At 43.4% G+C, this 26,698-nt stretch overlaps 1 protein-coding gene across 3 annotated transcripts in view; it reads left to right on the forward strand.

Moving 5' to 3' along the window:
* Window positions 1-26,698, forward strand: part of FOXP1 (forkhead box P1) — a 336,874-nt gene that overhangs the window by 165,060 nt on the left and 145,116 nt on the right. For all 3 annotated transcript variants that reach the window (XM_085300061.1, XM_085300062.1, XM_085300063.1), the window contains exon 4: window positions 18,813-18,994. In XM_085300061.1, coding sequence (XP_085156187.1) covers window positions 18,824-18,994 — 171 coding nt within the window. In that variant the 5' untranslated portion in view covers window positions 18,813-18,823. The remainder of the gene's footprint in view (window positions 1-18,812; window positions 18,995-26,698) is intronic.

Below are 26,698 nucleotides of genomic sequence, written 5' to 3' on the forward strand. Positions count from 1 at the left end.
CGTGTGGGCAGGCCGGCGGGAGGCAGAGACAAATGGCAGGGAAGAAAAAGGAGCCCGAGATGCAAACTCTGGCTCGTGAAATCGTTTCGGCCGCTCCTYGGCAGGGGTGGCTGGAGAACGGGGTTCGCCGCTGCCGAGGAAAAATTCAGGGGGCCGTGCAGTGAAAAATGAGCGTGGAGGAAACCCCGCTCAGCAGAGCAGGTGCTAACGTGTAGAACTTCAAGGAGGCTTTCTAGCATCAGCGGGTTTCGGATCAGTCTCCTGTGGTCTCTTCTGCAAAACGGGGTGATCGGCCCTGTCGCGGCAGGAGATGTCCTCTGGCATGGGCGCCCTGGCRGGGGGCAGGAGACCCTCGGGCGTCACCCAGCACCCCTGGTTCAGCCCTGCTACCCGTGCTCCCTTCTCAGTTATAGTTCTATAAAATCAGTTTTGCACATCTTAATTTTACATGCTTAAAATATTTTAGGGTCTAACTTTTTTATTTTTTATTTTTTTAAGTCTTAAGCAGTTGCGTGTTTGACATGGTTTTGTTATCCTAGATGTTACGTTATGATCTGGCACCGAGCACATTAATTCCTTTATCAGCTCTATTTCCTTTACAGTTGTTCATTTAATTGAGCTCCTCTGTGTATTTTACAAAACAAGATGCATTCATTACAACTTGCAGACCTCAGATAGTATTGTAACACGTTTCAGAAAAATATCACTGTTGCAGATAGTTGTAGAAGTTGGGTGTTTGGTTTAYTTTTCAAATGATGGGAGGAAGCAGTAAGAGAAGTCTTGCATGCATAATCAGTAGGAACTTTCCAGAAGCTCTTTATTCTAGCTATTTTCTTTTAAAGCTGTGTTTACTCTAAGAATTCGGCTGAGGCAGTTGAAATATGTGGCTGCAGTGCAGAACAAAATACACTGTATGTTTTGTTACTCTCCTTGTTCTGCTTTGACTTCTGCAAACAGTTTTARTCCAAAAGCAGAGATCGTACACTCTGTGACCGCAGCATTGTACAATCAAGTCTAGGGTGCAAATTACCCTCTTAGGGCACATTCTGACGTTGAATAGTCTTGTCTCTCTGAACAGAGTGCAAATAGTGTGTGTCCTTCCCTTTCGCAAGCCCTTGGAGCGAGTGGGAAGCCACATGCACTAGCTCTGCGGCACTTGGGAGCCAGAACATCTGTGGGACCATGCACCTGCGTGTGGATGGAGATGTTCGGGTGGTGTGTTTAGGGCAGATTTGGAACATCAACACAGATCCCCACAGTCCTAACCATATAAGGAACAAAACCAGTATAAACTCCTTTGCACACAGCTGGCGATCCAGCAACACAACGGTCATTTCCAGAAGCTTGGAGCCACCTCTGCCCAGCTTGGTGGTGATGTCCCGCTCTGGTCCAGGCGCCAGGCAGCTTGTTGTGGAGAGGTCCAGGGGTCACGGTGCTGTTTGCTGGGAGGCTCTCGCTTGCTTTGGCATCATACTGCACAAGGGGGTGAGCAACCATCTTGGGTACACAGCTGTGGGAGTCCTTATGATTCCCAGCTGTTGTTGGCTGAGGTAAGTTGGAGCAGCTGATGTGACGTCCAGTTCCAGTTACTGCTCTCCTCTCCATTTCCAAGCTGTCTCTAACATCAGTTTGGAGAAGGGCTATTGCTCCATGGCCGTGGCTGAATGCAGGAGGGAGAGCTGCCAGCTTGGCCTCCTGCAGCCTCACCCAAAAGTAGTCATTTGTGGTGAACAAGTGCAGCAAGCAAATAGTGGCAGCTACTATGGGAGTAGTGGCTCCCATAGAGCCACTTACTGGTGGGGAGTGTTTTGGATATAGTACTTTTAATCGAAAGCTTCTCTCTCTCTCTTTTTCTTTTCCTGGTGAGTAGAAACAAGTTAGTTTTGAAGGAGCTTTTTTAGGGAGGTTTCTCAAGCCTGAGATGGAATTTTGAGGTTAAAAAATATCTTGAACTGTGTTTAGTTTTGCGTTGGGCCAGTGGGGTGAGGACCAGCTTTATGTTATGGTGTTTCGGATCTAGGTGTGCTACTGCTGACCATGTGGCTGTTGAAGAAGATGTGCACAGCGTATGTTTTTCCTGCACAAAAATTTGCTCCAGACGTGGGTTGAGCTGTACCTGGGGCTGGGAAGCCTCAAGACAAAGCAGGGGAGGAAAACACTTCTTCTGTCCCGTTCCTTCTGTTCTGGCTGATGCTAAACTGGTATATTCAATACTTCTACACTGTGTGCATGTGTGTATGTTAGCTTGCTCACAGGCAYGTGTGTGGTTTCTCTTCTGCATCATGTTGTCCTGGCTGTAATCTGCCCCCCTTGGATGGGGCAAGGCAAGGAGACTCTGTGTATTTCCACAAAAGCTTTGCTAAGCGCATTTTTCTTACTGTGTTGTGGGCCTGATTCTTGAGAGGGGTTAGATGCTGTCAGTTGTGGGTGCTCAGGATTTTTGCAAGTCACCGTACTCAGAAGTTGGTGGTTACGTTTTTTAATGGGAAAAAGCATTTTTCTGTCAGCTTTTCCATAAACGGAAACCACTGAAGAACTTTTGCTTTGTTTTCCACACACCAGCAAACACTGGTGGCAGTAGGGGAGCGACTGCAGGTCTTAGCCTACTCAAAGTGTGTGAAAACAAGGAGTCCTAGTGAAAATGGTTTTGCAACTTAATTGTAGTGGGTGTGCCCTGTTTGCAAAAAGAAATGAAAGTGCTGGAGGCCAAAGTGATTTCTTTATGCTCAGAATAGTGGCAAGAGCCGTATAAACTTCCCCAGCCAGTTTTGCCAGGGTGCTGGAGACCTGCTGCCCTCTGCAAAGGTTGGTCAGTCTCTGCTCACTGGGACTCTTTCCATGGACTTTGATGGGACTGGGATCAGACTCACCAATCCTTAATGAGACCCACCATGGCATTTTGCACTGTGGACATTTCTATCCTCAGTACTTGGGCTCCCAAGCGCCCTTCTAGAAGTTGGTTGCTCACATCATACAGTCTCTGCCTAACTTTGAGGAAGAGAATGCACTTGAGAGATTCCCTGTTCCCATGGTTTTGAGAGTGTTGGTTTGCACACTGCATGGAAATGCAGACCTCCCCGTAGTCAGTGTTAAGTCCACTGAAGGCAGAGGGCTTGTGCCTCTCTTTCTTGAACCCCTTTGCAGGTGTCCATGACCCCAGGAATCTGCTGCCCGTAGGCTGAGAACATTGCTGTCCTCTGCTGTCAGCCTCCTAAGCTACCCCAGAGTGCCCGCAGAAATGCTGCCCATTGTAAATAGATGCTGTTTGCAGCATCTTGGGCTTGCTCTATGAGTATGAGAAATGGTAACATAAATTCTTTAAATAACATCTAGTAGTGTTGAATGCACAGAATTATAAAGCATTTTTATATTCTGAGGCTCATTTGCATCTTCACATTAAAAAATGTGGTTTTCTTTTCAGGGAATGGTTGCAAGATCTGATTTGTTTTGAAATCAAAGCTAAATTTGTGTTCTTGCTTTCCTCTTTGCCCTTCATTTGACAAATTTTTTTGTTCCATAAATACAGAATTGTAAACAAGAGCTAATCCTTAGCAACAACCTGGAAAGTTAACATTTCTCTCCAGCTCCTATTATAATTAATTCAGACACCCTGAATATGATGTGATTTACACACAGTATTCCTAAGGCCAGTAGGTACTAATATCTCGTTAGAGAACTGAGGAAAGAACACTCTTTTGTGTTCACCATATAACATAATTGCACTGCATTTTCTTTCATAAAAAGATATTTAAAGATTCCTTTTACTTTACATTTGAAAAATGGAAGGCTTTTGCTTTTGCATTTGGCTGAAATTGTTTTAAATGTGTTTTCCTTCCTGCAGCAGTCAACATTGTCAAAACATTTTGCAAAGTACATTTTAATAATATGGGTTAAGACCGTCATTATATTAATTTAATTCTCAGTGTAGGTAAATTTGTAAGATGCTTCCACTTTATCATAAAAGTTTTTCACAGTAAACATCTTCATTTTTCCCTGTGCTGAAAAGACAGATAGTATAGTAAATGAAAGAATAAATCCCTTGTGTTAAATTGCTTAAATATAGCTTGAAGAAGTCTTTCTCTCATGATGCATCCTTTTATTTTATTTAATTTCATTTAATTTTGTTCAATTCTATTTATATTTGTTCAGGGAGTGTTTTTGTAGTGTTAATCTGTGTAAGCCACATGCAGTTGAATCCTGCAACTCCCCAAAGGCTGTGATTAAAACATTATGGATGTGGCAAACCACAAATACAAAAGTAAGTTTACATAGATTTTCTCCATAAAATATTTTATTCAAGTTTTGTAATACCTTGGTATCGTGGTCAGCATTCCCATAAAAATTCTGTGTTATATGAAATGATACAATCTGTGAAGCATTTCCCATTATGTAGGCACCATGTCTTTAAATTATAGCAATTTCTTAAGATTTTAAAGCAAAATGAGCTCTTAGAAGTGTGATTAATAGCAGGGAATGAGGCTAACACTGGGTCATCAGTGGCACTCCATTACAAAAAAGGTTGGACTAATAAAAGCATCCATCTATTTGACCAATAAAGCATTTGAATGATATGCTTATAGTTTTTATCATACCGTAGTTACTTTGTACTGAACAAACTGTGATTTTACGTGCTGGAAAAGGAGTGCGGAGCCGGCGGCGCAGCTGAGGTGAGAGCAGTTGTCTCGACTATGGAAACACCGTGACTTTTACGTGAAGTTCGATGTTTTTAGAAGCCTTCCGGTGGCGGCGTCTAAATTTTTGAAGCCCCTGTGAAACGTCCGACCCCCCCCCCCCGCCGCGAGCCGTGTCCGCCGCTGTTGGGCAAGGCTGGCCCTCGCTGTCCTGCCGGCCGCGGAGAAGGGACGGGTTTGGGTGTAATCATTAATTCCGCGTTGGGCCGCTGGCAGCCCGCTGGCCGGGAGCGTTCTGCAGAGGACCGGGGACGGGGCAGCACTCCTGCTCCCCCCCGTGCCGAGTCCGGCTCCTCGCCCGCCCCGCACCTTTTCCCCAGTCTGGTACTGAGCTCCCAAGCTGGTGCGTTAAAAAATATGCGACTGGCTGAACAACAAGTGTGTTTTTTTTTTTTTCTAGTCTTGTTAGTAGGTCCTACTGATTTGCTGGTTCTGAACTTTTGTTTCTAACAAAAGGCTAAATATTTTGTGAGGAGCAAAACTGAGGTTCTTAGCTAACCAGAGATTTCCAGGACTGCTGCGAAGAAAAGTACCAAATACTCAAAAACTTGTGAAAAAATTACAAGGGAGGAGGCTTTTGGCCACCGGGCTATTTGCATGTGCAGTGATGGGTGAGAGGAGATGACTGCCAGGCCCAGCCAGGACTTTGGTCGCCACGTGAGGTGCAAACGGTTTTGCTCGCTTCTTCGTGGTAGCATCGGTACTTGTTAGTGCGTGCCTGCGCGGCGAAGAGGGGCCGCCACACGGCTGGGAGAACGGAAGACGTGGTGTATACCACAGCTACGTGCTCTGCCCTTCGCGCTGGCAAAACAGCCTACAGGGCCTGTTATCCTTGCTTCACAAACGAGAGGGGTGAAGTGACTTCTTGGAGGGCATACGCAGAGGTTGGGCAGAGGCAGGGCCGTAACCCAGGTTTCCAGACTTCTGGGTTAGCCCCTGTCCGCAGGACCATCCATCTTCTCCCTGTACTTCACATCTTTCCCAAACTTCATGCTCCACGTAGAGAAGATTGAGAAACCCCTTTGAAAGGAGTGTAGCGATGGCCACGTTTGGGAGCATTACGGGGCTGAGAAACAGGGAAGGAAGCACTTCCCCTGGAAGGTGGGAGACGCTGGGATTTCAGCATTTGAGCTGGGTGGCAACGTGARGACTGATGTGGTAGTGCCTGGGCAGCGAGAGGGACGTTGGGCAGGGGCAGCGAGGGGCCAGAGGCTTCTACCGTGAGAACACGACTTCAAAGAAAGCCCCACGTGGGTTAATGACATGGAGCTGGGGAAATCCTTGGAGATCTGAGGATGGTAATCAGAGGTGAAAACCAGCGAGGTGAGGATGAGGAGGAGGAGGAGGAAGAGGGCTGAAACAGGTCTTGCTGCTTCGCTGTTACGCGTTACTATATATAGGTAGCTGCACGGGGAGCGCGAGTGTGCATGAGTATATGTGTATAAAATTGCACAGGGACACGTACGTGCTGGAAGGGGTTGAGCTGTGTAGAAAGACGTTGCTTTGTTTGTTTTAGGGAAGAAATTAAAATTTTGCACCCCCCCCCCTTTTAGCAGTTGGTGCTTTTTTATGTAAATACATGTTTCGCATCAGTGGTTTAGCCGGTAAATCTTGTTTTGTAGAACACTTTAAAGTGATTTCAACTGCTTTCTCTGCCCTTTMTCGTAACAGATGTGTGGATATGTATTTTCCTCTGCTGCCTGTTGTCCTGAGGTTGCAAAAAAAGCCTGCAAAGGCTTCTTGTTTGTTGTTGTTTAAAGGAGGGGAAGAAAACTCAATCCACAGAAGAGTTAACAGGATTTCACTTGATCTGCTCGTTTATGCAATGAGTAATGCGAGGTTGGTAACTGCAAATTGTTGTTTATAAGCAAACATGGCACTGTGTAAACAAGCAGGCCTGGTCCCCAACTGGTTTGATTTCATGGTGGTCAGCAGCTGATATATGTAACATCCAACCTTTCTGCCTCTCCAAATGTCAGAAGAATGACTATTTGTTTGTCTTGAGTTCTTCCCAGCTGTTTACTCTGTAATGCATTTGCCTCAACCTTGATTCCCTAAGAGTGGCCCCTTTCTCCTCCCTGCTCTGTTTACATTAGTCCTGCCCCGAGTGTCACCTATGAAATCTGTTGATTATTCCACCTGGTTAATGTTAAATTGCTCTTGCAAGATGATGTGTTTGTTCATAAACACAAATGCTGGGCCCCTTGTTTACTGTACCCATGGCAGCAATCAGTTATTAAACAAATATTGCTTTGTTTGCGGGTGTGAGCAGCAGTTTATCCTGCAAGGTCTGGAATAAAAACCTTTAAATGCAGGGATTTTGATAAAGGAGAAAAAGGGGAACTTGTCCCTGGAATGTGGTTGAAACTGCCTTCGGTTTGCTTTTCTTATCTTTAACTTGGGTGAAGGGGCTAGAAAGATTAGCAAGTTGTTTGGTTTTTCCAAGAGATTTCCTTAGTGTAATGATATCTATCCAGTTGTTTGCTTTTTTCAGAAGGGAGAGAGCACTTCTGCAAGACGACTAGCACAGTAATAGACGGCTGGTGGCTAGAAAATTCGGTATGGAGCAAACAAGGAGTTAGAAGGTCTAGGACAAAGCTATAGGGCTATGAACCAGGTAACCACCCCAGAAGTACAGTCTTTGAATTTTGCCAAGTGTTTGGTTGGTTTCTGTTCTTTTTTTCTTTTTTTTTCTTTTTTCTTTTTTTCTTTTTTTGCTTTCCCTCTTTTATCGTGTCTCAATTTTAATTGATGCATGTGCCCTCTGTGAAGTTTGAAAAGGAAAAGCTTTCACTTTTATTTCTGAGGTAACTTGAGGAAAATCTCTGTTCTAAAAGCAGAATGGAAAGAAAAAATACCAAATTTAAAAAAATGCACTCTGTCTCTCCTCATCCTGCAAATGAGATTACAGAGCTGCTTTTATTCTATATATGACTGGAAAACAGCATTTACATCTGCTAATTTCTGTATGCTGGCTATTTGCTCTTTGGTTTCCGAGAGCTCTAATTAGAAAGAGCTGTCCTAGTAGTTGTTGCTTTTGGGTTGTTTTGCAAATGAGCAAGAAAAACTCACACCATCTTTGTTTTTCAAAATTATTGTTTGTTATTGTTTCTGAATACGGCTTGGATTTCTAATACCAGGCAGGACCTGTTAACACTAACAATAAATTGTTGGAGCTCTGCACACAAAGGGAGTAAACCTACTTGAATGACCTTGAGAAAGAAATGTTAACTCTTTTTGTGTAAAGGTGGTGTCTGTTCCTTTATATGTGAATTACATGAATTAGCCATTAAAAGACATTGAATACATATTTAGAAAAAGCTTTTGAAAGATAAAATTAAATAATTGTCCCCTTTTCATCCCCTGGAAAAGCAAGCAACAAAATATACATAAAAATTATGATATATTGTATTTGCTAGCTCGCACCAGTGGTCCAAACATATTGTTCGCTTTGGCTCCCGGAGCAGTCGCAGAGCTCGAGGTGAGGCGGGAGGTGCCTGAAGCGTGTAACCGAACCCGCCGGTCATTAATTGACTAGCATTACTGTGCTGAATCGAACCTCCTCTGCGTTACACTGGGGGAAAACAGTGAAATGCAAATCGCATTGTGCAGAAGTGCTGCAAAGCTGCACCTGGCTTAGAGGTGGCTTTTAAGTTCGGGAGACTGATAGAGAATTTAAAAGCGCTCTAATGGAGATCTGCACGGAGAGCGGGGTTGTAATTAACGTGCAGTCAGCACTAGCCGTGCAAGGTTTGCCATTGTCTTGCTGCAGCGCTGCTACCACGTACGCTCACCATACTGACGTAGTTATTAAATGCAACTTTGGCGGGTTTTTTTTGTTTCTCTTSAATAGTCTATTCACCTTTTTCAGTAAGAGACGCTGAGAGAGTTTACGTTGCAAGCCCAGAGCAGCGTGCGTACGAGCAAACAACAGGTCCTCAACTGCGAGACTAGTTCTGTATTTTCTGTTCCTCTTTAGCACGTAGCTGTGGCGAGTGCCGCAGGCGGCACGCRCGGGGCTGGGGCGAGCAGGTGGCCCCTCCTGTGCGGCGCGGGGCAGGAGGCCAGCGGCGGAGGCAGGTCTGTGCAGCCGTTCGTGCTCGGCTGTGCTGCCGTCAGGTGTCCTCACGGGTGGAGGAGCGTTTGTCTAACGCAGACGGCGCTCGCGGCCGAGGCCGTGCAGCAGCAGTCACGAAGCAAAGCGGTACAATAAAGCATGGGGTTTTGCTTGATTTGGGTTTTTTTTTTCCTGCCACTAGCTTTTCCTTTCGTTCCAAATGTCACCTCACTCCCAGTGCTGATCAGGATGATTTCTGTCAAGCTGAAGGTTGAAAGACAGCTCTCCCCAAGAGAAAGAGAGGAACCTCGCTCTGCTGATGATTGTATGTAAATGGATTACATAATATTTGCCAGTTGGTTGGAAGTGGCCCAGGTCTAGAGCTTTTATGCAACTGTGGCATGAGCCTCGTGCTGAATATGGATTTTAATAGCTGTCGACTTGAGAGGCATAGATTGAGGTAGAGCCAGCTTTGCAAAGGGGGGTTGTTCATCCTGGGTGAGATGGGGAGCAGCCCTCGTGTGACCGTGTGAAAGGAAGGGAGGATGCGAGGGGCCCGTTCCTGGGAAAGCCGAGGTGTCTGTCATCTCTGCCTAGCCTGTGGGGTCCCCAGGAAGTACTGGGGAGAATGGGGAGAAAAAGGTGTTTTGCGAGCCCTACTTGACAGGCAGCTGTAAGGTGGTGTTTTGCGTCTTTTTGTGTCTGGTGTTATCTGTCAAGTTACAGACCAGAAACCTGGATGTAGATGTAGCTTATGTCAAGGAAAGAAATAGAGATTCAAGGAAAGACGCGTACACCAGGGAAAGCCCTTATCTCTGCAGCTTGGTATGCTTTGGTGCGCTAGCTCTTCGTGGGCACYAGCTCTAGCTGTTTTTGAACAGAACAAGTGGCAACCTCGTGACGTCCGTTTCGGTTGATTTTCCTTGGATTTGCTTGTACTCTGTTCTTACTGTTTGTGGTCAGCTACACCCTTTGGTTCCCTTTGGCAGAACCGATTTCCTTAGGGCTAACTGAAATGACTGATTTCTCTAAGAAGTTAAGTTGCTTGACCACGATTTCACAATAAGTCAGTGTGGCACAACTGGGATTAGACTCCTGACTCCTGTTCCTTTCTTCTAACCACCGGTATCTTAAATTTCAGCTCCTGTAGAGCAGCAGCCAGCTTTTCACTTTGCTGCCTGTGAACAATTTCAGGTTCCTGTGGCCTTAACAATACATGCTGTTGCTTAAAAGAAGTAACGCCATCTGCGCACACAGAAGTGATGAAAGAGGTTGTGTCATTGTACGCAGTTAAGCAAAGGAAAGGCGCAGGCTGGCTGCGGGTATACGGAGCGGCTAAAGCTGCCGTTCAGCAGGCTCAGGTGAGGCGAGGTTGAGCTTCTCGCTGGAGTGGTCCTCAGGGATGAGCTGAGGCCGCCTGCCTCCTCCTTCCGCTGGCCGAGGCGGTGGGCCCAAGCTCTTCCAGAAAGGCTCAGCTGTTAACTCGCCGGCTGAAATCAACTACGGCTTCCCGTTTCCCCCGCCTGCCCCATTTCCTGCCTCTGCTGCCCACCGCCCCGCATCCTCCAGGAGAGCTGCCACGGGCCGAAGGGGCAGGGACRTGAGGGCCCCTCGCGGAGCAGCTGCCGGGGCCGCGCGGGGAGCCTCCGCAGCAGCAGCCCCGTTGTTCCCCTTCTCCGGGAGGCTCGGAGAAGGTGCATCAACCTCTGCCGGCCCGGGGCTTGGGACGAGCCCAGGTCAGACCCGCTGGTCCCCCGTGACGGCCCGAGCGCGGCGACCGCGGCGGASGCTAACCCCAGAACGAGCCGGCGGTAATTCCAGTTCTTCTGGACTCTTTATTTCCTAAGCACTAAATGAAATTTCAGATTTCAGATACGTCTAGACATATACAGTGCACGATAAAGTTGATAATACATTAATCATTTTTAACAACAGGTAATATGCATAATTTATGGTGTTACAGTGCTATCTTTTTTGATATTTATGATGGATAATGCTCAGTTTTTGCCCTCATATTACTGCCTTAAATTATACCACAAGAAAATTAATGAGAAAGTAGATTTATGGGTTTCATTTGTTTGTCAATTCGGAAATTAATTGGGTGTTAATTTTAGCCGTCCCTCATCAGACCAGGTCTTTAGTATGTGTGCATTACTTTGCATTCATTGAAGCCTACCTCCCATTTACTGTGGGTCACTAGCTTTGCATACATTAAAATAGCCCTCAGGCTCATTCTCTTGATTACTTTTTGAACTGCCATGCATTAGAAAATTTACGCCTTTCTGTTATAATTATGAAAATTCGGTGTTGGAAGATGGTGCTTGCATAACAGCAAGTATACAGTCTTGCTCAGCTATGCGATATCGTATAACAAATCCCAATACATTTTTGTTCTAATCCTAGAAAATAGCACTCTTGACAATCTTTGTTGTGYGAGTTTCAGCCTTTGAAATTTCAAGGATCTGTTTAATGCACTGAATTACCTCTTTAAGCTGAGGAAATATCAAAGGCTTTCACCTCCTATCTTTCTCTGGCTCTTTGTTTCCTCTTTTCCCACTTCCTGTGTATGTTCTTCCCTTTCCTTGCTCCAGGTTCGCCTCTCGTCCTAGGAACGCTGTTGTCAGACGTGACTCAGCATCGCGTTTCAGGAGAGCAGAATCTGACTAGTTCTATTTCTTACTATTTTGGTTGACTCTTAAAGATCATCTTTAATTGCTCTTTTAATACCCTTCTACTTTCTCATGTTCCTGAAAAATTCAGCAACCACCAGTAGTGCGTAGGCGAGTGGCCTTCAAAGGGGTAAGCTTGAAGTTTTATCCAAAAAGTACCCTCATGTACTGACAGTTGATCTATAGTTAGTTAGTACATAATTATACCTAAAATACACCCTGTCAGCAGGATAAATGACGGCTACTGAAAACTCTAAAAGCATGATGGGTATTCACCCATCTGCAGTGAAGGGAGCTGAGGGTTTTGTAAGTCGAGAAAGACTGGTGAGTTCAGGGTGATCTGGTTTAGTTAAATCATGCCGTATGTTGGGATGGCTCTTCCTAATAGTCTTGCTAACCACAAACACAGGCATAGAAAAGTCATCTGGTCCACCTGGATAGTTTGGGCTCCCCTCCCTGGCATTATTCCTGTATTTAGAGCGGTGGCAGCCCTTGAGCTGCTCAYGTGAAGCTGGCTGATTCACAGTTAATTGTGACATGGTGTAATTTAGTAAATGAGCAGCTGAACATCTGTATGCCTTCCCCCACAGTAGATCAAAGCATTACCTTTCACAAGGCTTTTAATTTCCACTAGTGAATCCTTATTCTTCTGCTGAACTCACGGATGGCCGGAGATGTTCCTCCTGTGCTACCAGCCGGCTCACCAACCGAGGGACAGCCCGTCGGCTGGCCTAAACGGGGTGTTCTGACACCCGCCGGCTGGAGAACAGCCCTCTGGGTTGAAGCTTGTTCCTGGAAAACTTCAGAACRGCTGGTGGGATGTGGAGCCGGAGGCACGCTCCCCCACAGGGCACGTGCTCTGCAGACCCACGGGCTAAAATGGACCTCCTGGGAGTTCAGCGGTGTCCTGGGAAACCCACCGTGGTCCTCGCTCCTGAGAGCAGTTCTGGGAGCGCCAGGCTGCTTTGGCTTTGGTTGTCTACCCGCGCTGCTGGGAGGAAGCAGCTTTGCTCACGCTTTGTTTTGCCTTGCCGTTCACGCTCCAGAGCACGTTAATTTTCACGAGGCAAAATCCTGCCTTTGCAGGGTTGTGTTGTCATGAGACGCTTCCCCACCCCACATTATCTCTCACAGTTAGACAGAGAAGTGCTCAAAAGTTAGTCCCAAGCTGGTTTGGAGCAACTACTCACAACAGATAGTTGCCGTGTTTACTTGCAAAGGATGTATGTATGGATAACATGCCTGCTGGAGTCTGAGAATTCAGGGCTAGATCTTGTCATTTAATCACTTACTTAAAACCGATTTTACCATTAACTCATCTGTCCATAAAAGTAGAAATAYATTTTATAAATCTGTGTTTAGTTTAATTTACACATCCTTTCATGGCTGGGCCAAGTTCTTTAAGGGCATTTATTCTGCTTCATATAAATAATTGATCAGCCAAGTTAATTTACTTCTGCCTGACTTGGTCAACCTTAATTAACTGCCCTGGAATAAAGACTGAACTTTTTGTTAGCTTAAAATCTTTCACAAATGTGACAAAGAAGGGACGTATTATGACAACATTTTTATTCTAGCACTGTTCCCAGGGGACAGAAATGCTGAATGATCTTTATGAGCATGTATTTGTAAAAACCTCTAAAAAACAGTAACCAAAACATCAGCCTTGCTACTAATTTTGAAATGTTCAGGCTATGTTCTGAATGTATGTTCCAGGCTGAATCAGGAAGCACATATAAGGAAATTTTTTAAGGCCCAGAAGACCCCAGGAATAATTTTTTTAAAGGTGATGAGATTCATACAGATGTAGCTTGGTGCCTATTTAAGATTTTTAAAAATACCTTGCCAGATGCTTCCATGTATCATAAGGCATCCAAATATTTTTGAATGTCTGCCTGTTAGTCTTTCAGACTTGCAGTGGGTCCTTATTCTGACTTGTGCTTTGGTAAGTAAATCCTCCCTCATGCTGACACTAAACAATGCTGCTTAGTCTTTAGAAATGATGCTAGTAGGAGAATTGCAGAAATTGCACACRTCGGTGCCTGCCTCCTGCCTACTAATGTCCATGCTTAACCTTGCTCATCTAAATAGTCCAGTGGAACTAAGAGATGGGTATCTGCAGCATCTGGTCTTTGTCATGTATTTGATTTTTTTTTAATGAAAAAACACAGAACATTTTCAAAATCAGGATTCCTTCAGCTTATGTCTTTTCAGTTCAAAACATCCCCAGTGGAGATTTCAGAATGGTGATTTTGACTTAGCCAGAGTTCATATTCAACCTATATTTTTTCAGTTTTTTAACCAGGTCCTTCAGAAATTAGCTGTCTCTGATTTCTCGCCCAGTCATTTGGAAGATGATTAACTGTTCTCCTGTTGACAGTCTGCATTGCTCTGGCTTTTTACCACTGAAACTTCTCCCCGTTTCTTTGAACATAACATATTAACCAATGATGTGGGCCAAACTTCGACTTGTGTTTGACTGTGTCTCAAAACTAGACAAGGTTTTGTGCAGGTTAAGAGCAGAATCTTGAGAAAGTGGTCACTGTCATGAGATTTTTAAACTGAGTTGACATAAATCATGTGAGAAGAGTTATTTTAATATGATCTTCTTGATTTGAGGATGAAGTTTTACAAGGGCAACCATGTAAGCTTGTTACGTTGTTCATACTGGAACTTAGCTTTGATCTCTTCATAGGGAAAATCATCTTGTATCATCTTTAATAATCTTAGGAGTCATTCTGTATCCCTCCAAACTTGGAACAGTATAGATTTTTTAGGAAAAAAAGACGGTTATAGAAACTCATCTATTTTAAGCCATRCAAATATATTTTCCTTTGCAAAATTGTTAGGAGAATCATTCTGCTTTGTAAAACTCATAGACATGCTCTTTGGCCATTAATTTTCTCAAGTCAGAACATTCTGTCTTATATATCATGGAAGTTTCTGTGGGTTACTGTATTTCATATAACCTTATCATTATGCATAAAAGTTTCTTCTTACTTATGTTGTTACTTACGTTGTATTCAGATCAGAACCGCTGATGGTGATACTCGACCCGAAGCTTCAGCTCAGTTCATGCAGAACATAATCTTGTTGCATAAAGTCAACCTTGCTTTGCTTTCTTCTTTCAAAATTTTGAATGACGGACTTCACTGATGGGCTTGTCTAAGGCCTCCTTCTCTGTGCTGAAGAGACAATTAGCTCAGCCATCCTCAGTGTACTATCACCTTAGCTCATTTAGGTATGCCCAAAAAGACAAATAATTATCACTGTTGCAGAAAGCTCTTGCAGGTTGATTTTCATGACATGATGCCTAATGATCAAACCAAATTGTGATTATTTATGTCAACGCACATTTAAATAGAGTGAAGAAATAAATAGTTTTATCTTGTCGTCTTCCTTGAAAACCCTGTTTTCTATTTGAAGTATTTTAGCAAAGTGGAATTGTTCTRTATTGTTCTGCAGTTGCGATTATACTGAACTTGAACTTGATTGCCCATGAATGGCAATGTTGAAAAGCGAAATTTACACAGAGATGTTCATCTCTTCTTTTAAAATAATTTTTGAGTGGACAAAACCCTGAAAGTTCAAATCATTATGATTTTCTTCTTACTGTTTGGATGTTGTCTTTGCAAAATCCATTTCCAGCTCCATTTTCTTGGTAGCGGCTGCTGATCCTCCTGAATACATAAAGTGGGCATGACCAGTAAAAGGTTCAGAGCCTGCACTGAGCAGCTCAAATGACCAATAGTGACTGGCTGGGTGACTTTAAAATGTAAAATGGAATATGAAATTTTTCATGGAATAGGTTCTCAAAAACTCAGTGGTCTTTTTGTTACCAAATACTATAAATAATCCATCCTTCTCTCAATGCTATAGGCTGGAAAAATTGTAGCAGTTTCTACTGTTGTTTCTTTTCAGGAGCATTTTGCARTCTTAGAGATAATAAATAATTTCCTGACCAGTTTGTTTGTGAATTATTTCCTGTGTCTCAGGGATATTTTGCTCAGAAGGGCAAGCCAACAAATTGTGATCAGGCAGTGATAGATCTGCTCCKCAGTGGTGTACATTTTTCTTACCACTGTCGAAGGCATCTTAGGGCTTTGGTCAGGGCTTTCTCTGACCATCCTTGGTAGTTTATCCAGGTTCCTGCTTCCTGTCAACTTGTTGCATTGGAAGTGTTTGAAAATGAAATGTCCTTTTTTATTCTTTAGGCACATATTTGTTTTTGCATCTCTTTTCTTTGTGGTATCAGCTGAAGGCATCTGCTACCAGTTCTTTAGGATGTCTTTCCTCAGTCAGCTTGGTCCATCCTAGGACCTTCACAGCATGATGTGCRTGGGTGATATGCCATCCCTTGTTTGCCATCAGGTATCACAGCAATCTAAGGGATGAGTCCATGAATTTAACTTGCTAACCCAATCGTACATGTTCATCCAGCTCCAGATCTGCAGCTGAGACAAATTAATTAAAGCCCGTTTACACCAGTTGAGGCTTGACCCCAAATTTAGATGGAAGGAAAAGAGTTACATCAATTCTTTCTTTTTGATTTATCTCTGGTTAAAAGTGATGCATCCTTTGTGTAATGTAGCATATAAAAATTKCATGGTATCCCATGCAATTGGTGAGCTGTCGGGACGTTCTCCCTCCTTTCTGCATTTCTGAAGTGACCGTGTGGGTAATCCAGTGCTGTATGGTACATGGGTGGAGTAAACACAATTCTTTAGACCTTATCTTGTTTGTGAGATTTCCTTATAGTGCTGCAAATGAGAAACACACCATGCTCTATCTTTGTCAGAACTGGATCATGTTAAAACCAAAAAGCGTTTGCTGGTGGCATTAGGGAAGTTTGAGGTTAGTTTAGATCTCTGAAGCTTTTACAGGGGAGTTGACAGAAGCATTATAATGAGCCCCCAAGCCCTTTTGTCTCTTTGCATAATTTGAAGATTTCACAAAACAGATTGAAAGAAGTTTCCATAGACCAGCTGAAATTTATTTAAATGTAATCGGAGCGTTTGAATCTGTCCTACCACCTTCCATACGCTTGGACGGCAGGCAGCGTGAATAGCTCCCTTCATGGCTGGAGCCGGGTCCTGCTAATGAGTGGCTCACCCTGCTCCAGCGTGAATCAGAAAGGAGCGCTCGGTGGTGACAAAGCCCTCGTTAGTCAGCTGCTTCTCAGTGATGACATTGTCATTGCTGGCCCTTTGGATCATCAGTGTGAATATCTAAAGCTGCCAGATTAATAGGTGACCCGGTGTTTGCGCATTCGGCTGGAGCGGGCCCCTACACCGAACCGAACAACACCCGGGGGGATGTTGAATGTCACCTCCGGCTGGTGGTGAGGCCACCCTGGCAGTGCTCGTGGAAGTGGCTGCCTGCTCTGGGCTGTTACCCAAGGGAGCCGATGCTGGAAGGGAGAACGTTGTCTCCAGCAGGTGTTGCACATTAGGTGGCCCAGAGCTCACAGTTARGCTGACGTGAAATTCCTGGGGAAAGTACTTTCCTCTAGCATTTTTCCGTTAGAAATGCATTGCATTCTCTCTCCTCTCCTGATTGRTATTTTCCCTTATGTGCTGGAAGGGGAGATTTTTCTTGTTCCTTTAAAGCAGAGTAGAGTTACTGACTTCTGACAGGTTCCTCCTTAAATATAAACTTTTCATTTCCAAAAGCAAGCTATCAAGTGATCTGCTTTTCTGGATTGCTCATGTAAATGTAAGGTTGGTCTCTGTAGGGCACTTAGGGTAGTGCAGAGCGCGAATTTATGATACATCGGTTGCTCTGGGAATCCCARGTGGGAGCACCCCAGGCTCTCTCTCTCCGGGGGGAAGCAACTTGCTTTCAAAGTTAGCTACCATGCACAGAAGTATTTGGCTCATATTAAGAGCGTGCATGCAATAACTATGGAGTGGGAAATGTGCCCTGAGTATGCTGCTTGGCTTACCCTCTGCCTTTTCCCTACTGGATCAGGCCTCTGAGCAGGCACCTCACACCAGGCCAGGAATGCCTTCAAGCAACACCCATGCTTCCCTCTTCAAATTGCAATTTTGCAGTTGCCTCCTGATGACATTGTGGGCAGTGTTTTGCCTCAGGGCTGTGGTTGTATGTTGGTGGAGTGTGTTGCAGGGAGGCAAGACTTTCTYCCTGGCTCCTTTCAAGGAGTTTCAGAGAGTCAGAGAGATGCTGGAAAGGCACGTGGTCGCTTTAGTGCTGACTGAAGGACTGATCTGCTCCGGGTGGTGGTGGTGGTCCCTGCACAGGGTGCTGCTATGGCCAGTGTGACCTGGTGTGGATGCTGCTGAGAGGTGGGTAGTGAGGGAGAAGAGCACAAATGGGTCAGCAGAAGCAGATTAGGTTRATAATATCTTAATTATGTGACTTGGCACCTAACAGGTGGAAATGCTTATAAAACAACTCATAAAAACATTTCAAAGAGAAAGGTTTGCAGCTGAAAATTGGCCAGTTTGCCTTGTTTGGGGGYCTTGTTGCTCACAAGCACAGCCAGAGTAAAGGTCTGTGAAGGCCAGGACCTCAAGGCCACGGTGGGGTTGTCATCATCCTTGCTCTGCAACCAGCGACCAGGTGACGGGGTTTATCCACACAGTGCTGTAAAGTGCTCGGGGATGGAAACCCACAGAATTGTAGAGCCATGCCAGCCGGCTGTGAATAGCTCTGAGTATGAAGATGATGTTTAGCCGACTACATGGTTTATTGAAAATAACTCAGGAGTCTCTTCACTGCAGTGCCTTAGTGAGCGCTAGGGTGTATGCGAAGTTGGACCGGAGTTGTCGCCAATAAATTTGCCCAAAAGACCTCATTCTGTGATGAACTGAATGAATTTTAACGTGCAAAGAGGTTACTCCGAGGGGAAGCTGATGGAGCTCAGCCTAAACTGTCCTTATTCAGATCATAGGAATGAAAAACTCTTAATTTGGCAGTATCACAGTGTGAACAGAAACCCAAACACGGACTGCTCTACTTCACCTATCRGCACCTACATACTGTATATGGATTTTGATATTATCCCTAATACGTTGCAAAGGATGACTCATTGGTTTTGGAAAAAAAAAAGCATCCAGATGTAACTAGAGAAATTTAATTATGGATTCTGTGTGTTCATTTGAAAATATTTTTTTTCTCTAAGGGAGAAAAGATGTTGAGCAAATAATACTATATTTAGAACAGAACTTACTTACTAAAATTATAGCTGTACCAACAGATAAATAAACATAAACTAGTAGCATGAACCATTAATGAAAGATAAATYGTATGAAGGGAAATGACAAATGTTTACAGTTTTGGCAGGATTTAAAACAGGGCATGTCTCCTTATGTACAGCAACTGTTTTAACAGCTGCTTTTTTTCTTTTTTTTCCCCTCCCCTAAATTATTTCAGGTTTTTGAGTCATGATGCAAGAATCTGGGACTGAGACAAAAAGTAACGGTTCAGCCATTCAGAATGGAGCGAGCGGTGGCAACCATTTACTAGAGTGCAGCCTCCGGGAAGTGAGATCAAACGGCGAGACACCTTCGGTTGAAATTGGGGCTGCAGATTTAGCACATCTTCAGCAACAGCAGGTACTGTAACCTGTATTATGAATTTCCTACTTACAGCAAAGCATAGAGCTTTTAACCCTCAAAATCCTTCGTATTTGCCGGTCAGGGGATGGTTTAGGACTTGCCGATGGCATTCCTTACATCGTTGTCCGCAGAGGGTTGCAATCGTAGTGTAAAGGGAAATGTTAGATTTTTCTGCCAAGGTTCGTTTTCAGGCATTCCYTGGAAAGGTGCAGAGATCAGCGCTCGCTTCCACTGCCTGCATGTGCCTGGTGGCTGTTACTGGGCGAACAGCCGTATACAAATGACTGGTTTCCAAAATATGTCATGAGGTGGAAAATACACTAACGTGAAGTTTTGTTTGCAACAAATTTTAATATAACCTAGCAACCTCTATCAACAGAATGTTTTCTATTAGTGAAAAAGTTTGTGGAGGTATCTACCGCAGCAAAACTTGAGAAGAAATAAACGAATTAATCGTGTGTCAGGACTGTTTTCACTGAGGAAGAATCAGAACGAAATTATGTATTAACATTTTCCCTTTGTGTTTTAATTAGTGTATTTTCTGGGAAGTGACCAAGTTCACCAGTGTARATTATGTACATAGTGTGTTTGGTTGCTTTCTTTTCCCTGATAAAATTTTTGAAGCCCTCGCAGGAAGYTTTGCAGCAAGCTGCCGGGTGCGGTAGAGCCGTCGTGAGCACGCTGACGCCTCACCCTCGGTTTCTCTCATGCAATAGGCGTTCTTAAACCCATTTAAATAAGCGACCGGCAGCTGGTTAAGACTCCCCTAAGTGTACAGTGATCTTTCTGGCGGGTTGTTGTGGTGAARAAAAACCTGCAGTCAAAAACGAGGCAAACTCATGGCTTGAGAAGGAGCAAGGGACCCCGTTTGSCAGCCTGAGAGGGAAAGGTGCCATAATTAAACAAGCCGGAGAAGCGGAGGATGCTCTCAGTGCGCAGCCTTTGGTCCTTCCAGCCCTTTTCATCCTACAGGTTTTTACTTGAAGTGAAAATACCATCGGTGAGAAAATCGCAGCCATGCTGAATTCATTACTGCAGTAGTCACACAAAACCACGGATAAAATTTCAATAACTGCAGGCCACAGTTGAGTAAACAGTTGCACTGAAACTTAATTCCTGTTGACTTTTCCCTCGTTCTTCGCCAGGGGCACATTCTGGTTCGTAGTGCAAAGACAACAGGGGTTACAGCTTTGATTAATAGAGGACAGTCGACGAGCAGTGGGAGCAGTAACGTGCGCTCGGCACAAAGGTCTCTGCCCTCCGACCGGCTCGGTCGCGCGGCGTTTTCCACGCGGGCGCTGTGGGGTTTCCCAGCGCTGCCGCCGCTCTGCTCGGGGAGGGAGAGGAGCGCGGGTGCACGTAGCGCGCCGCGGGTCTCCTTCCTCGCAGCCTCCCTCGTGCCAGGGCTCCTCCGCGTGTGACTCGGGCGCGGGCTCGTGCGCCTGCGGGGCTCCCAGCGGTGCCCCCAGCGGTGCCCAGCGCGGCTTAGCTCTGCGGCGTGCTCGCACAGGGCGCAGGTTTTAGCATATAGTTTATTTATCCTCCGCCTCTGCCAGAACAATGAATATGTTCACTTGTTTTTCTCCGGGTTTGTAAAAGACCTTTATGTTCCGTGCTTGAATCCTGTTGCTAGTTGGTTTTGATGAGTAACTTTTCCATGGAGTTTTCCTTTTGAAAAGCAAGTTGATGGCAAAGTTTGCAATACTTTTTTTTTTTTTTTTTTTTTTAAAAAAAAAGATAATAACAAAAGGGCAATCAAAGCTAGCATAAAAATATCAATCTTTGTGTTTGGAAAATATTTTTAAATGCTGAAAAGAAAAAACCTTGTTGTTTTCAGACAGCTAATGCAAGCATTTACAGATACACATACAACATGGAGCATAATGTTTAGATGTTTCTCCATATACAACATATGCTCTCAGGTCACTTAACAGAATGCTTTCTACAAAACGCTCCTTCAATACAAATGAATGGGTTCTGAATTAAACAGCTATTTCTTAAGAGCATTTCATTCAAATCTTTTCTTTTTGCCACCTGGCGCTTGTTTTGTCAGAAAAAAACCCAGCAACGGGTAGTTTGAGCTTCACTGTTCTGGTTAGTTATCTGTTTCCATCATGAGCACAGTTGAGCAGAGAAACCTGGGCATATAATGGCTTATATAAAGCATCAGTGTTGAATTTTTCATCACTTTTTTGTTAATTTTATGAATTTATGAGGACTGTTTTGCTGCTATGAGAAAGGGAAAACAAGTGCTTACAGTTTTCTTGAGGAAGTTTAATAAGTTCACAAACTTGTAAATATTTTATCGTGGAAAAATATGGAGCATCGCAGATGTTCGTATGTTTGAGGGAATAATGTGTGATGTGAGCTGTCTTGCAGTAAGTGCAGGGATGACTCGCAGGACAAGTTTTGCACTTCCCATGTCATCTTAGAGCGATTCTGCCATGGAAGAAGACAGAGTCTCTGAGACTTCTCTCTGAGAGCGATTTCTTCCCAGCTCCAGGGAGCTTGATGGGCAGCACCTCTGAGGAACGGATGGGTCATGTCAGAAGTAGATGGGGTGAGCAGGGTTTGGGTGCCCTGAGATAGGCATGATGGTCGCCGTGGYCAGCACGCTGCCTGTTGAGACCTGCAGCCAGCCTTCAGCGTAGGGTTGGGGAGTGGGGCCCTGGAGCTTGCCCCCAAGAGGCTCACACCAGCTGGGGCACCAGAGAGCTCCAGCAACATCTGTTGGCTCACGAAGAACATCTGGGAGGTGCAGAAAGGGTGGCAGGGTGACCCATGGGCGGAAAGGCATGCTGAATGAGGGAAGCTCCGACACAAAGCGTGTAATGACGAGGTGACTCTGGCCTACCGAAGAGGAATAAATAGAGACTCGGGGGGACAAACTGCCTTTTAATGCCTGTGATTACAGCTTCAGTTGCTTCAGTGATTTCTGRCATCTACTCAGATAGAGGGTTTGATGCTTCAGTCCTAGTCAGTTCTCTTTTTAAGCTTATAAAATAAATGTTATTTGTTATGATTAAGTTTTATCCATGGGACTATTCCTTAAAGTGTTCTTCACATTATTAGTAGAGAAACAAAAATGTGAATGTACTAAAGAGGAGGAATATAAAGTTGAATTCCAGTATATTAGAGCAAGACACAAAATGCTGTGTTACATGGTGGCAGAAAAACAAACCTTTCCACATCAATAGAAAGATCCACTTTGATACCAAAACTTCAAGTACTGCCCCATGAGTATAAAACTCAGTATCTTTTGTTTAATCCAGAACGCTTTTGAACTTTTTMGGAGGTATGACTTTAATAGTAATTTGTTGACAGATTAGCTGCAGAGATTGCAAAGAGTTTATTTTGCAGAACTGGCAGGCTCATATCAGTGTTCTCTTAAGGAAAAAAACACACATGGCTGTTTTGCAATTGCTTGCATTTATTGACAACCTGCGCTGAGCAGGCAGAATTGGAATGTTTGTATAATGTAAACCTATAGCTTGTCTGATGAAGTGTAGTGTACTTTTAGGTAGTGCATAGATTACTTGATAAAGAGGGTTACAAGGTGACTATGTTTGTGACAAACTAGAATAGCAATATAAATGTAACTAGTACAGAGAGAAACAAGAAGGAAGTTTATATAAAGGATTGTTCTTTTGTAGGAAGGTTTTGAGAAATGGGAATGGTGATACAAATGCAACTGGTACAGAGAGAAGGAGGAAGTTCATATAAAGAATTTAGCTTTATGTAAGAAAACTTCTTTTCTTCATTTTGTCTTTGAACTGAACTATAATTATGAAGTGTCACTTTAAACTTTCTGAAGGGTTTAGATAATACCATGCTTGCTAGGTGTCCACAAAATAAGGAAAGAGTTTTTTTTTCCATAAACAAAATTTGAGTTTCATATACCATATTCTCAGTGCATCTTGTTCTGTACGTTCTACAGCTTTATTCCACACAAATGAAAAATGCAGTTGTATTCATATGTAGGAGGTAAAAAGTATGTTTCATACACATGACAAATTTTGGACTGGACTCTGGTATCTGTGTCCATGTCAGTCGTTTCTCCACAATTGGTCTCATTGGCTTCAGTTGCAGTATCTGCGGTATCAATGTGAAGATGTCACAGGTTGGCCCTTTGGCAGCAGTCACTTTGAGAAGTGCTGAGACGTGAACTGTTAGACTAAAGAAAGCCAATTCCAGAGGGAATATGTGGTTTCTGCAGAGCGTGTTCGTGTCCAGAGAAGAACAACTTGCAAAAGAGATGGGTGATTTGGTATATTGTTGAGAGGCTGCTTTAATTGGATGGATTGAAAAGAATATTAGACTAGAGAGAATTCTGGGCGTTTCAGGGAGGAGATTAAAGTTTTATATATATATATATATATATAAAGTAAAATATATATATGTTTAGTTTGCTGGGTTTCATCTTACTTCAACAAGCCATGGGGAGGGGTTACAAACTGCATCAGGAGTTTTATGGTCCCATTGATCACGATATGGACTTATCTCTTTAGAACAAAACTGCTAAACTAGATCGAAGATAAAGTCTTTGTTTCGTATTGACATAACTGGGTTAGACCAAATTTGTTTGTTAGACTTTGAGGGAGCGTGCGTGTTGAGTCATTTTGTCCAAAGAGGCACAAAGCCTAATTATTAAACTGCTGTTGCTATTGAAAGAGCCATTGGAGAGTATAGATTAAGCTACGTAGTGGTTATTRGGATTGTGTCTAGTTTTGTATTGTAGCACACGGATAACTGATGATTACAGTAACATCACGAAAAGATCACTGTGTGTGTAGAGCTTGTGCTGTTTCAACAGCGAATGTGAAAGAAGACTTGACACTCCTAGTAACTTTGTGCTTTTATGATTCATAGTTTTCCCCCAAGTTCTCTGATTTCCCAACATTGAACGGAAGGTGACATGATGTCTTTTTAGTCATTCAAATCTAATAACTTTTAATCTGAAGGTTAAGTAGTGAGATATAAACTAAGAGATGATAATATCAATTTTATGTTCACTGAAGGGCACAATATACCTCTTTCTAGTAGAAGGAAAATTGTGCGTAAAATGTCTTTTGCTTTTCAATGGAAAAGCTGTGGCTCTGAGAGCTTAGGAATGAAGCAGCGCTGGAAAAATTAAATAAGTTTTAGCATAGGCTGGCTACCTTGCCTGGATTTTAGAATCAATGATTTTGTCCCTTAATAATTCAATTTTTAGATCTCTTGCCAATGAACCGTGCTGAGAACATTCATGCAGCATTCTCTATCTTCGCTATTCCTAATGTCTTTGTTATAACTACTTATTGACATCAACAAGCCTTAAATTTTCTCTAACTGTTGAAGGGTAAGGGGAGATTACCACTTCATTGCAGTTGCTGGGCCCTCTTTTTCTTTTTTCTTTCTTTTTTTTTTTTTTTTTTTTTTTTTTTTTTTTTTTTTTTTTTTTTTTTTTTTTTTTTTGCCTTGGTTTTGTTTTGTTTTACTTCTAAGGTCTTTGATAAATAACTGCATAAATCTTAAGTTTTCAAAGCACCTTGACATTGGTTCCCAGAGTTGTGCATTTGTGTGTGTGTGTACAAGCATGTACGTGCAGAAGCTGGGTCATTAGATATCTAATTACCTGAATTATGTGCCCATCTGAATCCAGAAGTCTTCTTTAGATTATAGATGCCTATTTCTGTATTTTATTTTATTTTTTCACAGTGGCTGGTTTTACTTTCACTTGTAAATTAAAATCATTCAGAAATCGTTTAGGTTTATACGGGTTCTTTAAGGAGATGTAACTTTGGAAACCTTTGCCGGTTTGTTTTTTAACCTTGCATCTCATGAGAAACTTCACCCATGAAGTGTTTGCTCCTTGCCGTTCTCGTAGACGTGTGCTCTCCCCTTACGTTTGCTTGCGCTTACTCATAAGCAAAAGAGTTTCCCCTTGAGGAGGTCTGTTTAGGGGAATGCCACAAAGGAATGTTTTAAAGCTCCTCCAGCACATGTATGCACTGAGAAAGAAGTTCAGTGGACATTAGAAATAAATACCTATTTCAAATAATTGATGTCATTAAAATTATTAGAGACTGTTCCTCCTCCATTGATCTTTGCACTTTCAGGTTAACTAAGAATCAGYGCAACCAAACCTGTGATAAAGCAAACGGAAAACAGCAGCACGCCTTTTGAGGTGTAGAGTTGCCTTTAATTCAGATGAAACTGTTCCTCATGGCGTCTCTGTGYAGCAGGATGCTTAAGCACGTGCCTAAATTCAAGTGCATGAGTAATCTTGCTAAGACCACCGGCGCTTCTCAGGCCTGTAACATCGGCACTGGGCTTAAGTGCCTTGCTGAATTAAGTCGTACGCAATTTCCCCTCCCCAAGAAGCTGTATGGATTASCGATATTTTAAAAGTAACTTAGCTTTATTTGGCAGTGCCCTGCRCGTAGAGGGAGCGTTCGGCAGTGCCTGGTGAGCGGGAGGACAGTTGCGCTGCTTTGTCGCTGCTGTAGCTGCTGGTTGCAGCGGGGTTTGGTCTGRCCGAATGCTCCCGAGCGAGACGAGAATCGGAGGCAGCGGTTTCCAGTTCCTGCGCTACGTGCTTTCTCCGGCGGAGCTGCACCGGCTATCGCRGCAAGTGCGGAGCAGCTCGACGGTATGGTTGTAATTTGCAATGAGAACATTGTAAATAAAGATTGGGATATACAGGGAAGTGCAAAGCTCCTGAACACAGTGCAGTTCATGAGCTTTTTTAACTGCATAGCCCTCCATTAATTAAAAAAATCAGCAGAAGATAATTCTGCGATGTTTAGCATAAATGTCATTTAATAGTTACAGTTTCGCAAGACTGATGCTGCTTGTATTGTTGCTGCGATCTGTGTTTTGTTAGCTATGCTCACTACATTTTCTACACATAAAAAATGTATTTGCAACTTGTTTTAAACAGTGCAAATATATCACTGTTTTTTTTCTACAAAAGCTATATATTGCATCTGTAACATCAGTGTCATRTCTCAGATGTTTCTGAAGCCCAGGGCAAGTGCTAGCTTTATTACAAGTTGGGCTTTTCAATTTATTCATAGTCATATTTCTTCCTTTTTCTTTAAAAGGTTCTTTTTGGGGGGACTACTGAAAGTAAGGYGCATAAAGTGAAGGATGGAGAGAGTTAGGCTATTTAACCTATCTGGCAATGTGTTACAAAACCCATTGATGTAGTTCTCCTACTCGCCTCCGAAGAAGTCCRTGCTCCAAGACAAAGTAAGGGAAAAGAGGCCAGAAATGGATATGATTTCTTGTCTTCTGGGCGCTGACATAATCCGGATTCTCATTTGTGGGATAGAGACCATAAAGATTGAGAACTGAGATTATTACAGAGAGAAACATCACTAGGCCTACTGGCAGACGGAAGAGAGCTGCAAGGTTGGAGATGGGTCATTTTTGCTTGATAGAACATTTTATTTCACATTTTGGGTAACTTTTTATCAATTTCCTAAGCTGAACTTACTTAGGACTAATTCTTTATACATGTTTTGGGCCCTCTTACCTTTTAATGGAAATAATCAATTTTTTGGAAGCATTTTGTTCTTTTCTAGCAAGCAGCGTCATTATTAAGGGGCACAACATGAATATTTTAAATTTAGAGATGCAGAGCAAGGTCACAGTTTGCTTCCAGAATTTAAAGAAATCAGGATTTCATTTCACATAAAACCTCTGGGGCTGATACTT

The sequence above is a fragment of the Rhea americana genome, unplaced genomic scaffold (assembly GCF_003343005.1).
Source record: "Rhea americana isolate MKP2758 unplaced genomic scaffold, rheAme1 scaffold_16, whole genome shotgun sequence".
NCBI classification, from domain to species: Eukaryota; Metazoa; Chordata; class Aves; order Rheiformes; family Rheidae; genus Rhea; species Rhea americana.